Source organism: Balaenoptera physalus, assembly GCF_965194825.1.
Source record: "Balaenoptera physalus genome assembly, chromosome: 2".
In the NCBI taxonomy this organism is placed as follows: domain Eukaryota; kingdom Metazoa; phylum Chordata; class Mammalia; order Artiodactyla; family Balaenopteridae; genus Balaenoptera; species Balaenoptera physalus.
This window is the reverse complement of record NC_138883.1, coordinates 66,897,520-66,913,608: the sequence shown is the minus strand read 5'-3', so window position 1 is coordinate 66,913,608 and position 16,089 is coordinate 66,897,520. Positions and strand designations below refer to the sequence as shown.

At 37.4% G+C, this 16,089-nt stretch overlaps 1 protein-coding gene and 1 long non-coding RNA gene across 8 annotated transcripts in view; one reads left to right on the top strand and one right to left on the bottom strand.

Annotated features, from left to right (window-relative positions):
- LOC309656168 overlaps positions 1–13,889 on the bottom strand; it is a 130,737-nt gene extending 116,848 nt beyond the window's left edge. Inside the window, exon 1 of the long non-coding RNA XR_014261198.1 lies at positions 13,571–13,889. This is a non-coding gene — a long non-coding RNA (uncharacterized lncRNA). The remainder of the gene's footprint in view (positions 1–13,570) is intronic.
- Positions 1–16,089, top strand: part of NUBPL (NUBP iron-sulfur cluster assembly factor, mitochondrial) — a 329,428-nt gene that overhangs the window by 141,118 nt on the left and 172,221 nt on the right. For all 7 annotated transcript variants that reach the window (XM_082452222.1, XM_082452223.1, XM_082452220.1 and 4 more), the window contains one exon: positions 2,112–2,202. In XM_082452222.1, the coding sequence (XP_082308348.1) occupies positions 2,112–2,202 (91 nt within the window). The remainder of the gene's footprint in view (positions 1–2,111; positions 2,203–16,089) is intronic.

Below are 16,089 nucleotides of genomic sequence, written 5' to 3'. Positions count from 1 at the left end.
TTGTTTTCTTGTTTCATGAAAACATAAATTTAAATTTACTTGACAGGTATTTTTAGAAGATTAATTTGAAAACTGAGACCTAACCCTTTCACGTTATTTTAAAACAACATTAATATAAATGAGAGCAAGGAAAAAGAATCTTAGAATATTTTTTGTTTTTATTGGCATTATTATTATTTTATGGTTGCATTAATTTTGTAGGTGTCACAAGAAAAGATATGGAAAAGAGGTGATAGTTATAGCATTAGCAGACCCATAGATAATAGTTAACAATGATCCACATTTCTTAAGGTTTTAGGCCCCCTCATTTGAAAATGTTTTTATCTGTAGTGAATTTAATTCTATTTTTAATTCAACTAAATTCTTTTCTTTGTGGTTTAAAAAGGAGTTAAAATCAGTGAGAATTTCTCAATGAATGTTCCTACCTTTTTAAAGCTACTGACTGACCTAAATTTAGTACCAATGCTTACATACATCAAAAGGGAAACAGAGGAGAGAAAGGTATGAAGATCAGTAGGAAATGAGGAAAGAGAAAGGGAAAGAGGGACACAGGGAAGGAGGGAGGAAGAAAAGGATGGAGGGAAGTTAATCAGCAATGTTATATTAAGAACCTGCATAAACTAGGCTTCCACAGCCAGCTCTGTGGACAAATCAGAATCTCTAAAAACATGCCATCCTAAATCACCCAAATAGACACCTAGACTTTCCCTGATTATACCTCCCCACCACTTGAATTCCTCCGGGGTGCCAGGCACTCTGGTAAGGATTTTATTTACATTTCTCATTGACTCCTCATAGCTACCCTGTAAGGTGGTATTATACCTACTTTTGATGAGAAAGCTGGAAACTAACACTACAAATGATTTTTTTAAAGTATTAAACCCAAATTTTATATATCACCATTCTATTAAAGGTAATGTGTCCTTCCTCCTTTCTCATTTATTTTACAGTAAGCTGAGATTTTTGGTAGAGGGAGATATTAATCCCAATCCTCTGTGAGTCACACAGGGACATTAAATGATTTTCTTAGAATTGCAGTTTGAGTCACTGTAAAGTTAGGGACATAAATTTGAATGTACCTTGTTTTGTCTATTTATAGGAACCAGACAGTGAGGTTTAAAAAGTAATTTTGTATCTGGAAATAGGTAGATAACATGGAAGATGAGAGATTGTTTAGTTTAAAAAAATTTTTTTTGAGAGGTTAAGAGTTTTATCTTGCCAGGATACAGGGAGAGAGCGGGGAGAGTTGTATGTCTTGGGGAAACATAACTCAAAGGCATATAGTTAGTATTAGCATTCTGTTTGCTTGTATATGAGAAAAAACAATAACATTGATTTAATCTGTGAAAGAAGAAAGAGCAGGGGGGTGGTGGGAGGAGAAGAATAAAAAGACATATTTGGGAATAGTGAATTTTGTTTGTCTTTCTTTGTTAACCTGCTGATTAACTGTCAGCTAGTGAAGAGACCAGTCGGGATATTCTGCCCTTGGGCAGCTGGGTGGATCATCAAGGAAAACAGTTTTAGTTGTTTATGAATTCTCTGGAAGACTTCGGGTTTTTAACTGTGACTGGCACGTAAGAGGTTGTCTCTGTACTATGTCTGCTGCTATCCTCGTTAGCATTTCCATGCCAGATTTGCATCAGCATTTCTCACTTGCTTTAATTATGGTCTTGTTTCTATGCTTTTTTTCTTTCATTTTGTATTCTTTGGTGTGTTAGATGGTCTTTCCAAAAGTTAATGCTCCTTCTTGCTGGGGTTATGTTTGCTGTTGTAAACCATTATTTTAACATTGTGTGCAAGTAATTTGTTAGTTTTCAGATCAAAAGGTCTTAGTCTGTTTGTGAGTGTATGGGAGATCTGAACCACAATGTTTAAAGTGGATGCAGTGGATTTCTTTAGTCAGTTATCTAGAAGAGATTAGTAAACCAACAAACAATATTTACCCTGAGCAGTTTATGTTCTTTTACCTTACTGTTGCTTTGAAAGTTTAGGTTGTGATTTTGGAATATTTTGCAAATTGTCTTTTCTGTAGTCAGACCTGCTGTTTTTGTGCACTTTATCTTTGATGAAGAGTGGGGAAAAATCTGACGGTAAATTCTGTTTTCTTACAGTCAAAGGCTGTTGGTTTGCTAGATGTGGATGTGTATGGCCCTTCTATTCCGAAGATGATGAATCTGAAAGGAGATCCAGAGTTATCACAGAGTAAGTAAAAAAGAGAGAAGCAGTATGACAACAGTTACACTTCTGTTTAGTGCCTGCGGAGTGTCAGGCATTGTGTCACGCACCATGTGTACCTTATACACACTATAATATAGTAATTCCGAAATCAGATGCGGGGCCAGACTGTCTGGGTTTAAATTCTGACTCTGTCACTGATAAACCGTGTCGCTTTGAATGAATTGTTCAACCTCTTCGTGCCTCAACACCCCCATGTGTAAATAGCGTTAACAATTGTACTTACCAGACAGAATTGCTGTACATAATCGCTCAATTACGAAGTTGCCGTAAGTGTAGTCCGTTCAAAGCACAGTGCTTGGCACATCATAAGTGGTCAAATTCAGCTCATCATCCTCTCTGTATATAAAAATGTGTGAATGTATGGGGGTATTTGAATAGAAAGTATCTAATATATTTGTGTTAGAAGAGCTGAAAATTATTTTGTCTAATCAGATATTTGTTATATTTGTCTTAAAGTGTTTTTGAAAAAACCATAGAATTTTAGTTTCTCTCCCCAGCCTTCACTGCCATCAATAGGACAGAGTAATTTTTTGAGTAAATCTTTAATATTTACTGATCTTGTTATTATATTTTCTTACAAAGCTATTAAATATAAAGCTTTAAGAACAAGGAAATTCTGTGATCAAAAAATGAAAAATTGGAACAACTGGTAACTCTTCTTGAAAAATAGTTTTCAGTGAAATTAGTTTATTAAAATTTATTTCTAATTATAGTAAGAGTATAAAATTGAATAATTTCTTTTGTTTCTTATTAGACCTTTTATTGTCCATGAATCTAGGACAAAATGCCTGTATTTAATGCAGGGTATTTATTGGATTTTCTGTGTACATAATAGAAGTTTTTTTTTTTATCGTTGTCATTAAAAGTTAGGTAATTAGACATTGTCTGCTCTTCAAGGTGCTTTTGTTTGTGCTGTAGTTGTTGAAATCAGTTACAACGTTAAGTTCTGAATAACCATTTATCAGATAATAAGGTTTCTCCCTATCACTTTGAAGGAAACTTGAGGCTCTAGTGATGATAAAATTGACCGTAGCAGTCCTACATTACAAGAACCCACTTAGTTGTTTTCTTGTTTCGTGAAAATATAAACTTAAGGAAGCTAAGTTATTCTAGTTTCTTTGTTCTTTGCCCTTTTAGTGGAGTGCATACTTAGTTTGCAAATATGTGCCGTGAGGCAAAATGTCAAACTTACACAAAGAAGGAGTAATGAATTTGTGTACTTTAAATGATAGACTTGTTATATCTATCTCTTGATTAAAGTAATGTGAAAACTAGTGCCTGTAGCACATGAGTGATAGCAAAATGGAGCCCTTGGTGTCAGTTTTTTCTTAAGTAGTCTGTTCAGTCTATGCCAATGTAAATAGTTGAAGTGAACTTTAATGTCTTTCTTCTTGTTTTACTGAAGCTGTAATATTAAATTTGATGTTTGCAAATTGGCTGCTATTAAATAGGCTTTCTGGTAAAAATGAGCTACTGGAAATCTTGGAAAACCTGAAAATAATACTTTTTTGTGTGTTGACAAGCTGATCTTAAGTCCCCAGAAATAAACTAAATGATTAAGGCATTCACTTAAAAGAATGTGGATTCTTGAAAGCCCATCTTATAAATTGTTTTTTGAATCTTAGATAAACCTGCCAGCATTATACTAATTGGCATCATTTTGACAGTTTTACATTTTTGTCAAGTTAATTTATCCTGTATTACTCTCTATAATAGAAAACACAATGCACCGTGGAATTATCTAATTAACAATAAGAAAAAAGATTTGTTTTCAGCAGTTCAGATTTTGTGGAGATAGAATGGTGAGCAGAATCTTAGCTTTATAAATGTTCCTCTGTTCCTGGACTTAGCTAGACAACCATAGGGGCAGTGGGACTTCAGGATTGTCTTTTTCTCTTCATTATTTAAGCAGACATATGGTCATGTAGTTTTGGTCAACTTGTTCATTTTAAAACTCCATGTTAAGGTTGACAGATTCATTCTCATATATTTTTTCTTTTTGAGGAGACTATAGAGAAACCACACTTCTTGTACTTACGGTATTTTAGCCTGATTACCAAGGGAAATTTTACATTTGATTCTAGAGAAGTGAATTCAGTAATTGAAGAAAAATTTAAGTTTATAATAGTTTTGGATTTCTTAGGTTGGGAATATTTCTATCAGCTTAAAATGACAATAGTGATTTGTCTATGTTAATATGCAAAATTATGGTAATGGAAAGTCTAGCCAGTTTGTAGAAAGAGTATTGTACAAAACCCTCAACAGGTTGACATTATAGTGGCTGCAAGTGACCAGTTGCTTTGGGAACCTAATGGAATTTAGAATAAAATCCATATGTAGTTTGAGAAATTATCATCTAAGTGTGGATTAACTTTTTTTTTTTTTAAAGAACAAATACCAGTCATTTTTCTCTTTTTTAACTTTCTAGATAACATAATATGCAGATTTCAAAGTACAGTCCTAGAAAGTATTGACTAGAAAGGTTTTAAACTGAAATTGCGAGTGAATATTAAATGGTGGTTGCACGCAGAAATGTATTGTTAATTCGTTAATGTAATATTCTTTTTTTTTAAAGTAGATTATTATTATTTTTTTAATTAATTAATTAATTAATTAATTAATTTATGGCTGTGTTGGGTCTTCGTTTCTGTGCGAGGACTTTCTCTAGTTGCGGTGAGCGGGGGCCACTCCTCATCGCGGTGTGCGGGCCTCTCACTAGAGTGGCCTCTCTTGTTGTGGAGCACAGGCTCCAGACGCACAGGCTCAGTAGTTGTGGCTCACGGACCTAGCCGCTCCGCGGCATGTGGGATCCTCCCAGACCAGGGCTCGAACCCGTGTCCCCTGCATTGGCAGGCAGACTCTCAACCACTGCGCCACCAGGGAAGCCCTGTAATATTCTTTTTTGTTGAGGATTTTTCACTAAGTTTTCTCAACTGACTTTTACTGGTAGGAATCTGCTTTCTTTCACAGTTTTGTGATGATAAATCACCTTCAGAATTCTTGTGAATTTTTTACTACTTAGTTTTACCAAACAATGTCTTTTAGTGTACTTAGCTAATAAAGTAGGAAAATGTTAAGGCCTGTGGAGAGAGGTTACTAAAATTGAAATGTCAAGTAACTTTATTGAGGATGACACAGTGATTATTAATGATTGACTGTGAGACTTTTTTTTGAGTAGGATTCACTTTTCTTTTGTTGTGGGCTAGAAATTTTGCACTCATGTCACAGTATTCTGCTCTCTGTCCTAAGGTATTAAGTATTTTCCAAGTTTAGGAATGAATGTGTGTATGGGCTTATGAGACAGAGAAAATGTGGAAAATCAGCTTGGGCAAATGACCTTTAATAACAGCACTCATCTCCAGTAAGAACTACCAGGAAGTGACTAAGATTTCTTTAAGATAATTTAAGTGCATAAAGAATGAGAGTGAATTCTACTCATTCCTGAAATTACCTTGTTTCCTTCCAAGGCAGAGAGTTAGGGGTGTTACTGAAGTTATTGACATGGATGATTAAATTCTGATCCAGTGGTTGGAGCTCCCAAAGCTTCTCATTTATAATTTGCTTCTTCTGGTCATTGTCTTGTGGGCCCTTGGGTTTCATCTGACGCTGGAGTTCCTCTGATTATCTTTGGGAAAGATTCTGGGATGTATTCCATAATCACAGGGTTATAGAAATAACTTTTTTCTTGCTGCCTTCCTGGGTTTTGTTTACAATCTCTTTTACACCTAGAATATTAAAGCAAAGTGTAAATCAGGGTTGAAGGATTCTTAAAAAGTTTGGTTTGCTCTGGCTTTAGGCACTTTTATCTTTAAAATATCTCAGAGATGAGATCTGTTCTTTGAAGAATCCTATCACCCTACTTTATCAAGACCAAAGTCCATCCTTTGCTTATTGTTTCTTGCATGGGTCATCGAGTAGGCTGAACTAAATACCTTTTTAGTGTGGTAAAACCCTTTTCCTTTTTTCTTTGATAGTCCTGAGCTGAAGAATAGGCAGCCTCTTTTTGGAGTTCTACTTGCTCTGCTGCAAACCATCTTAGCCAGGGGCTGCAGCAGATGAAGTCATTGAAGAATGCTTTATTTATCTACAGAACAACTAAGTGTATTTTAGTAGCTATTGCCTGTTAATTTTTGTTTTCTTTCACAGGATGGCAGCAAACGGTGTTGACCGGATGTATCTGTGTATATGTCAAATAGTCCTTACATCTTTGAGTTTCTGATTAGCACCTGCCCCACGACAAGATTGCTGTCCTTTTATGCCTCCTTCACTTTTTGAGTAATATCAGAGGGCTGCCCTTAAGATGTGTAGATTAATAGGAGGGTACATTTGTAATGTGGCTATATCTTTCAAGGCTATTTATACTTCATATTCTCTTTTCCAGTCTAGTTCCAGACTGGAAAAAATGTTTGTTTGTTTGTTTTCTTATTTCCTAATCTTTTGATCATATTTAATGTTTCTCAACATTATCAGCACATTTTCAGTATCTTCTCTCAGATGAGAAAAATTAAAAGAAGCTTATTACTGTTAGGTATTGTGAACGGAGATAGCTTGCAATTTTATTTATAATACTCTATTTTTACTTACGTAGTCTCTGAAATTTTTGCGTTTTAAAATAGAACCCATTATTGCTGATTCATAGTTACAGGAATATTTTAATAAAACATATGCTGCTTCCCCCCCACCCCCTTTTTTTTTTCTTTTTGGGCTAACAGGAAAGTAAAGCATTTAGAAAGGAAAGTAGTTCGGTGAAAGCAGGATGTAAAAGTGACTTTTGAAGGTGGAAGATTTGGGGAATATTCATCCGTGAATTGGGAACTCCATGGGAAAAGGCAAGAGGTCATTAATAATGAAATTATACTAAGAGGCATGAAAAGTTCTGATGGTCTAGATTTGGTGAGGCTAGCAAGAGAGAAGAGAAATTAGACACGCTACCAAAAGAAAAAAGCGATGAAATAAGGCATCTTTTTCACTTTCCTTTTGGACTTCCATTCTGGATTTTGTCTATGTGGTATGCGTTTATACAGGGTATTGGATTGAAATGACATCTTGTTCATCAAGATTGGATAGATTTTGTACACCCATGTTTATAGCAGCATTATTCACAGTAGCTAAAATGTGGAAGCTACCCACGTGTCTATCAGTGGATGAATGGTTAAGCAAAATGTGGTATATACATACAATGTAGTATTATTCAGCCTTACAAAGGTAATTCTGACATAAGCTGCAACATGGATGAACCATGAGGATGTTATGCTAAGTGAAATAAAGCCAGTCACAAAAAGAGAAATACTGTATGATTTCCCTTATGTGAGGTACTTCGAGTAGTCAACTTCATAAAGACAGAAAGTAGAATGGTAGTTGCCAGGAGCTTGGGGGAGGGGGAAATGGGGAGTTATTGTTTGACAGGTATAGAATTTCAGTTTTATAAGATGAAAAGAGTTATGGAGAGGGATGGTGGTGATGGTTGGACAACATTATATTTAATACAACTGAACTGTACACTTAATAATTAAGATGGTAAATTTTATGTTATGTACGTTTTACCACAATTTTAAAAAATGGGAAAAAAAATTGGGTAGATTTGTTCTGGCAATATTATCAGTACTGGACATAACAATACAGGGTTTCTTCAATAAGTGTCTGTGGTATCGACCCAGTGAATCAATCTGTTATTTAAAAGAGCAATCATTACAGAACTGGGAGAAAATAGAATAGTGATGTTTGATTGGGAGACTTAACAAGCTTAGCTGTAAACCTCTGATTTTCAGTTTGGAAACTTCAGTAGCCTTCAAGTTGTTAGGAATTGCAGCCCAAAGTTACATTTTCACGTCACGAAAAGTGATAGAGCTTATTATAGTCAAAATTCTTAATGCTATTGTTACCTATGTTACCGTTTGTAACATTACCAATGTTATAAAGCCCTCTGTGATCTGGTTTCCGTCTTCTCTCTACTTCTACAGGCTCACTTCCAATAAACTTGCCTTGTTGTTGAGTGAACACCAGTCACAGTGGCCTCTGTTGCTCAAAAATGCCACGCTCTGTGCTGAGGACCCTCGTGTGTTTTATTTTCTCTGCCTGAGACACCTTCCATCTCTGCTGTCTTCCACCCCTGCCCCACAACAAGTTTCTACTATCAGGTCTCAGTTTTAATGTTTCTTCTTCCATGACTCCTTCTCTGACTCATCACTCTCCTTATTGCAATTGCAAGGGTAGTTTTTGAATTATCTGTCTTAATTTTAAAACTTTTATTTATTTATTTTTAGAAATTTATTATTTATTTATTTTATTTAGGGCTGGGTCGGGTCTTCATTGCTGTGCGCGGGCTTTCTCTAGCTGCGGCGAGCAGGGGCTACTCTTCATTGCAGTGTGCGGGCTTCTCATTGCGGTGGCTTCTCTTATTGTGGATCACGGGCTCTCGGTGCACGGGCTTCAGTACTTGTGGCATGTGGGCTCAGTAGTTGTGGCTCACGGACTCTAGAGCGCAGGCTCAGTAGTTGTGGTGCACAGGCTTCGTTGCTCTGCGGCATGTGGAATCTTCCCGGACCAGGGCTTGAACCTGTGTCCCCTGCGTTGGCAGGCGGATTCTTAAACACTGCGCCACCAGGGAAGTCCCCTGTTTAATTTTTTAAATCTCCGCTACTAGGCAATACAACATTCACAGAGCAGAGGCTTTCGGGCTTGATTTGTTTCGCTTATGCTTGGTTATATAGTAGATGCTCAGTAAATCTTAGTTGTATAGATGAAGAAGTTTCCTGCTAAATTTCTTGTACATTAGCTGCATATTTTAGTTTCTGCTTTGGGTATGTTAGTAACTTAATTTGCAATCATAATATATATATTTTAATGAACAATATGGACAGTTTTAAGATGTTATCTTAGCAGTTAATCTTTGTGATATGTGAGTGGCTGTCTTATACTACTTTTGTCCATTTTTAGGAAAAGAGAAAGAATCTATATGGTTAAGGCATTTGACTTTTGAGAGTTATGTTACATGGAGTGAAATGGTTGCTCACATTGTTTCAGTGTGGTAGGACAGTGCCAGTCTTGCCTCACATTTTAGTTTTGAAATGTTGAGTACAGATCTGCTTACTCATAAGGGGTAGAGTCTTGTGGGGCCTGAATTTGGGCCATGATGGAAAGGACAGTGTCCAGAATGCCAGCTCTAAGACTAAGAACAACCTGAAAAAGGAGAAGGAACTAGTGTCTCAGCGTACACCATCATTCTTTTCCTCAGACCATCCACATTGCCAGGCTAAAATAGTGCATGGACAAAGATTATTATTTGAGTGTATTAGTGTAAAGATCTTATTTGAGACTGTTTATTCTGGAGATTGGTATTTGTGATAGGTGTGGAGAAATGGTGAGTGAGGAAGCAGTGATGGTAGGTTTTGATTTTATTCTGCTGTCTCTGAGGTCTTTCAGTTAAGGAAAAGAAAGCAGAAATAGCAGCTTGCGGTTTAATGGGCTTTGGGATCTCCCTTGCAGTGTACAAACCACAAACTTTTCTTGAAGTGGTGGAATGTCTTAAACTGGGTTCCCCAGAAAGCAGAGCCCTGTAGAGTAATAATTTATTAGGGAGTGCCAAACCGGGCTGAGGAAGGAGAAAGGGAGGGAGAGCCAATATGAAAATGCGCTATCTAGCTGGCTGTCGCTAACTGTGGCAGCTTGCTTGATTGCATGGGATTGTGTAGACTCCACCTCAAGACAGTGTATCTGGGAGAAAAGGGGAACAATTTATCTAATGGTATCCATCTTGCAGTGACCAAAGGCTCACCTCAGGAGGTATTAATTCACCTGCATTTCTGAACTGTGTATGAGTAAGTCCTGGCAGAGACCTATGGTGTCTGGCGATGTCTCGTCCTTCAACACAAAAGTTTTGGGGTGGCAGGTGAGAGGCACACAGTATATAGGCCTGAAGCAAGGTAGTGTCAGATAGTTCCTCTGTGACCCTGGTCAGAGTCCAAGCAGAGCTGGTTGCCATAGTGGTGGCTGGAATGAGAGATGAGTGAGGCTAAGAGGGCCTGGGGTGATGCATGTGGGGCTTCTGAAAAATGGGGATGGAGGCAGGAAGCTGAGTATCAAAGTCTAGATCTGAAAATTTGGCTTCTTTATGCTTGGGGTTTATGGGGGACATGTAATGCTGGTTTGTTTTAAGCATAGTAGTATTACGGGGATTGGTATTCTATTAGAAGGGCTAAAAGGGCTAAGTTTTAACTCTTGGTTATAAGATAAAGATAGATCCAGCTGTAAGCCACTTTCTTATTTCAAACAAACAATTGCACAGTTTGATACTGTGTGTTGTACACTTGATCCAGAAGCCTCACATAAGCAAGAATGTTCTTACTGTCAGATTGGACAAGAACAGAAACTAAAAATTGAGATACCAGTCTTAGTCATCAGGAGGACATGAGCTCAGATGGCTCCGTTTGAATATTTAGTGGGCACCATAGTCATTAGAGCAACAGTTGGGTTTTTTTTCTATTACAGATCCTGTGGCTGAAAAAGCATACACACGCACATATCTATATACACATATATATTTAAGTAAAGCATCCTTAAAATTTTTGTTACTTGTAGCTTAACTAGCACTGGCTTAAAATAAAAATGTTTGCTGTTAAACTATGCTTACTTTAGACCTACTTTTAAAATTTGCAATTGTATCAAAAGTGAAATGTTGAAGGAGACATTATTTCCGTTTATTTAGCAAACATTTATTGGGTATCTTCTATGTAGTTAGTAGACATGAGAAATACTTGGTTCTTTGGCTATCAGCTCAAATAAGATTTGATCCTTGCTCTCAGGAGCTTAGAGTAAGACATTAGCTAATGATCGTAAGCATCATAAGCATAAGTAAATGCTGTTACAGAAGTATAAGCCCTTTTTTTGTGAACCCAGAGATGGTGACTCTAAAGTGGGAATTTAGGGAAAACTTCCTGGAGGAGGTGATTTTTGAGCTAACTTTTGAAAAATGGATGAACCAGGAGTTTGTTGTAAGAAGGGGTTGAGGATTGAAGGTGAGAAGGACAGTCCAGGCAGAGGGACTCTCATGTGTTAACAGAATGCAAGTTGTTTGGCATGGCAGAAGTGAAGAGTGTCTGTGGGTGAGTTGCAAGAATAAGCCAGAAAGGTAGGTCAGGGTACTATCATAAATTCCTTCTTGTGCTTGTTTGAGGAGCTGAAGTGTAATTCTAAGGCTATGAGAAGCTATCATGAATTTTAGGGGAGTGACACTGTTAGTTTTGAATTCTAGGATGATCGCTTTGGCAGGATTGTGGAGGAACAGTAATAGGACTAGATGAGAGGTAGAGCCAATTAAGATGCTATTACATTGATCCAGGTGAGATGTAATGAGGCCTGATTTAAGTCTGTGTTAGTAGAAATGGAGAGGGAGGGACCCAACTGAGGTATTCAAGAGATTGAATGAATAGGGTTTGGTAATTCATTGAATATGAATGAGAAAAAGGTCTTTAAGATGGCTTCTGGATTTCTGGGTTGAGTGACTGGATAGATAGTTGTGTCACTCATCAAGATGGAGCAGATAGGAAAAAAGAATAAATTTAAGGAAAACAGTGATGAGTTAAGGTTTATGTTGAATTTGATGTCCAAAGAGAGTTAGTCATCAGGTGATTGGAATGTGTTGAGAGTTAAGGAGAGAGGTTTGGGCTAGAGATACAGATTTGGGAGTTAGTGGTATACATATAGGTGATAGTTGAAGTTGTTAGTTTAGATCAGTGATTCTCAACCAGGAGTGATTTTGCCTCCCCCCCCCACCCCCCCAGAGGCATTTGGCAATGACTAGAGACATTTTTGATTGTCACAACTGGGGGATCTAGTAGATAGACACCGGAGATACTGCTAAATATCCTGTAATGCACAAGACATCCCCTCACAACAAATTATTATCTGGTCCAAAATGTCAGTTCTGCTGGAGTTGAGGAATCCTGATTTAGATACGGTAACACAAAAGAGTTTTAGAGAGAGTCAAGTATGGTATAGGACTGAGGATAGAATTTGGGGGAGATAACCTAAGGTGATCAGAGAAAAACTGAGAAGGAGTGGCCAGAGAAATAGGAAGAAGACAAGGAAAAAACTGCACCCTGGAAGCCAAGGGGGAGTTTTAGGGTGAAGCGGTCAACATTTTCAGAGAGGCTAAATAAGATAAGAATTAAAAATTATGTTTTAAATTTGACAGTATGTCCAAGTTTTCAATTTACTAAACTACTATTTTGAAGACGTCCGTGTACAACTTGTGTTGTGCTTCTTGAAGAAATATATTTTATAAAGTATTTATATTTGGCCTTTGGGAAATCAATCATTTGGGAATCATTTATTGAGTATGTCTATAATGGTACTGTGCTGTGCTCCAGGGAAAAAAGATGAGTAAGATGTAAACTATTCTTGAGGCGCTCACAGTGGGAGTGATGGGAAATGTCAGCACACTAAGTACCGTATGAAGCTATGAACAGAGAACCATGCAAACGGAGAGGACCTTCTAATATTTCTGTGATGTAGTCCAGCCAACCCTGGATCCTGATAAGGCTTAAAAGAGCAAAAGACTTGGGCATATTAAAAAAATTAATGGAAAGATTATGTTTATCTTTTTTATTTTGGTGTTAAAAAATGGACATTGAGACTATGGGTGATATCTTCTGTCATAAGCAAAATACGTATGGGATGTTTCATTTATAAATCACAACATAATCTACCACCTTCTACTACCTCTACCCTAAAATAGCCGTTTATGTTTCAAATGTGCCTGAGGCTTGTCTCATTTCTGTAACCTTCCTCCTTCCTGTCTACCCACTTCTGTTTCTTTGTAATTCCAGGCAGAGATGGTAAATGGTAGCTGTAACTGAGGGCTGTGGGGAGTTGGGGGTTTTCTGGAGAACCTGTAAGTTTATCCTAGAGTTGGCTTTTCCTCTTAGCTATTCCTTTCCTCCAAAACAAACCATAGTCCTCTCCCTGCCTCCTAACCCTGAGTTTGACCAGAGGTGAAGTGAGACTTTTTCCCAGAAATTTGTGTGTTTTCATGGTTAATATTTAGATTATAAATCTGTTTACTTCTCTTCATACTCTTCTGACTGTTCCATTATAGTATAATATAGTGCAGTAGTTCCTCAAACTTTTTGGCCGGTGGGGTCTTTTATGCTCTTTTTTTTTTTTTTTAATTATTTTTTTTGTTTGTTTAAGTATTTTTAATTTTTCATTTATTTATTTTATTTATTTATTTATGGCTGTGTTGGGTCTTCGTTTCTGTGCGAGGGCTTTTCTCTAATTGCGGCAAGTGGGGGCCGCTCTTCATCGCGGTGCGCGGGCCTCTCACTATCGCGACCTCTCTTGTTGCGGAGCACAGGCTCCAGACACGCAGGCTCAGTAGTTGTGGCTCACGGGCTTAGTTGCTCCGCTGCATGTGGGATCTTCCCAGACCAGGGCTCGAACCCGTGTCCCCTGCATTGTCAGGCAGATTCTCAACCACTGCGCCACTGGGGAAGCCCTCTTTTATGCTCTTAAAAATGACGATCCCCCTCAGTTTTTCCTAATGTAGGTTATATTTATTGATGTTTATCAAGTTAGAGTTAAAACTGAGAAATTAAATAAACCTTGTTCATTAATTCATTAAAAGTAACAACAAACTCATACTTCTTAACATACATTTTTTTTTTAGAAATTCACGTTCTTTTTTATTTATTTATTTATGACTGTGTTGGGTCTTCGTTTCTCTGCGAGGGCTTTCTCTAATTGTGGCAAGTGGGGACCACTGTTCATCGCGGTGCGCGGGCCTCTCACCATCGCGGCCTCTCTTGTTGCGGAGCACAGGCTCCAGACGCGCAGGCTCAGTAGTTGTGGCTCACGGGCCCAGTTGCTCCGTGGCATGTGGGATCTTCCCAGACCAGGGCTCGAACCCGTGTCCCCTGCATTGGCAGGCAGATTCTCAACCACTGCGCCACCAGGGAAGCCCCTTAACATACATTTTAATGAAAAAAAACTGTATTTTCTGAAGTAGAAAATTAGTGAGAAAAGTGGCATTGCTTTATATTTTTGTAAATCATTTATATGTCTGACTTAACAAAAGACTGCTAGATTTTCCTGTCTAGTTTTTCATTCAGTCTGTTGCAATATGTTGTTTTGGGTGAAACAGATGAGGAAATTCCAGCCTCACACAGACATGTAGTTAGAAAAAGGGAGGCTATTTTAGTAGTCATTTCAAATAAATGTCAATTTTCTTCTTTGATACTACACGAAAATTTGACAAGTAGTAGTTTCTTTGTTAAAAAGTTCATTTTATTGATATAGTTGATTTACAATGTTGTGTTAGTTTTTGCTGTACATCAAAGTGATTCAGTTTTATATATATATATTCTTTTCCATTATGGTTTGTCACAGGATATTTTATATAGTTCTCTGTGCTATACAATAGAACCTTGTTGTTCGTCCATCCTATATATAATAGTTTGCCTCTGCTAATCCCAAACTCCCATTCCTTCCCTCCCCAACCCGCATTCCCCTTGGCAACCACAAGTCTGTTCTCTGTGTCGTCTTTCAAGTAAAAATGGTGATCCATGAAAAATATGTCCAGTTAGCTTACAACTCAAACAATTGCACAAGTGCTTTCCCTTGAGAATTGTAATTCAGTGTGCTGCAGAGGTGCTTTATTTGTACTTCCCATTTTGTCACATAGAATTTTAAAAAGATGTGTACTGAAGGGTCAAGATTTAATAAATTAAATAAATTTCACTACTTCATCCAGGACTGGCATTTATTTTTACTGTAGTTCATGCTGGGGAAGAATATGAAGACTACTAGTACAGTTTGGTACCACTGTCTTGATTTGTGCTAAGGTGCCATCAGTTCTACCCATCATTGCTTTTCGACCATCTGTGTAAAAGTTGACCCAGAGGAAGGCCAAATAACATCTTAGTATTTTTATGAAAACAGTCTTACCCACTTGGATCATCTGAAAGATTCTTGGAATCTCTAGAGGACCAGAGACTGTACTTGGAGACCTACTGGTCTAATGGAAAGTTCTTCAACCAGAAGTTAGAAGTCTGGGTTTCTAGTTTGGTAAGCTTCATGCTTGTTATAGATTTCAGGAAATTATTGACCTCATTTTTTTTTTCTTCCTTTTTTAAAGTAATGTGGAAATGAGTGCTTTACAAATGAATTAGTTTGTGTCTAAAGTCTGGAAATATTATTTAAATGTGGCACTTCGGAAACAAGTCCTGTAGAGAGTTGAACTAGGTCTTTTCTCTCTTTGTTTACTATATTGGCATTAAGGTACCTGGAATTGATAATCTATTTTTGAAAAACTTCTAGTTAATTTTTCAAAAATATAATACTTGAATATGATCATCATCAACACAGATGCTGCAGTCATGTTAGAATGTAGACTATAAGATACAAAAAATGTCCTCAAGCTGCTTGTAATCTGATTAATAAATGCTCAGAAATAGCAGTATAATGTAGTTTATGCTATCACATAATTGGTTTAAAGAATATAGGAGACCAGAGAGGGCAAGGGGAGGTAGAAAATGGCTTTATGAATTTGATAGAATTAAATTGGACCTTAATGGAAACAGGGAAACCATATGAGCCAAGGTGCACAGAAAACATGTCACACTTCTCAGTGAAGCTTTCCCCTTCCCAAATAGCCGTTCCCAGTTTCCCTCTTGCATTCCCTCTTCCCTTTCTATGGTTTGGGACATAGTTTTTCTTATACTTCTTAACTTTGGACCGCTCTGAGGCCTATGATTTGTGCTGCTATTAAGACAGTGTGCTGTGGTGGGAAGCTCTTGGGCTTTGGAGTCTCACTGACCCAGCCCCCAATTCTGATGGCGCCATTTACTGCTGTGT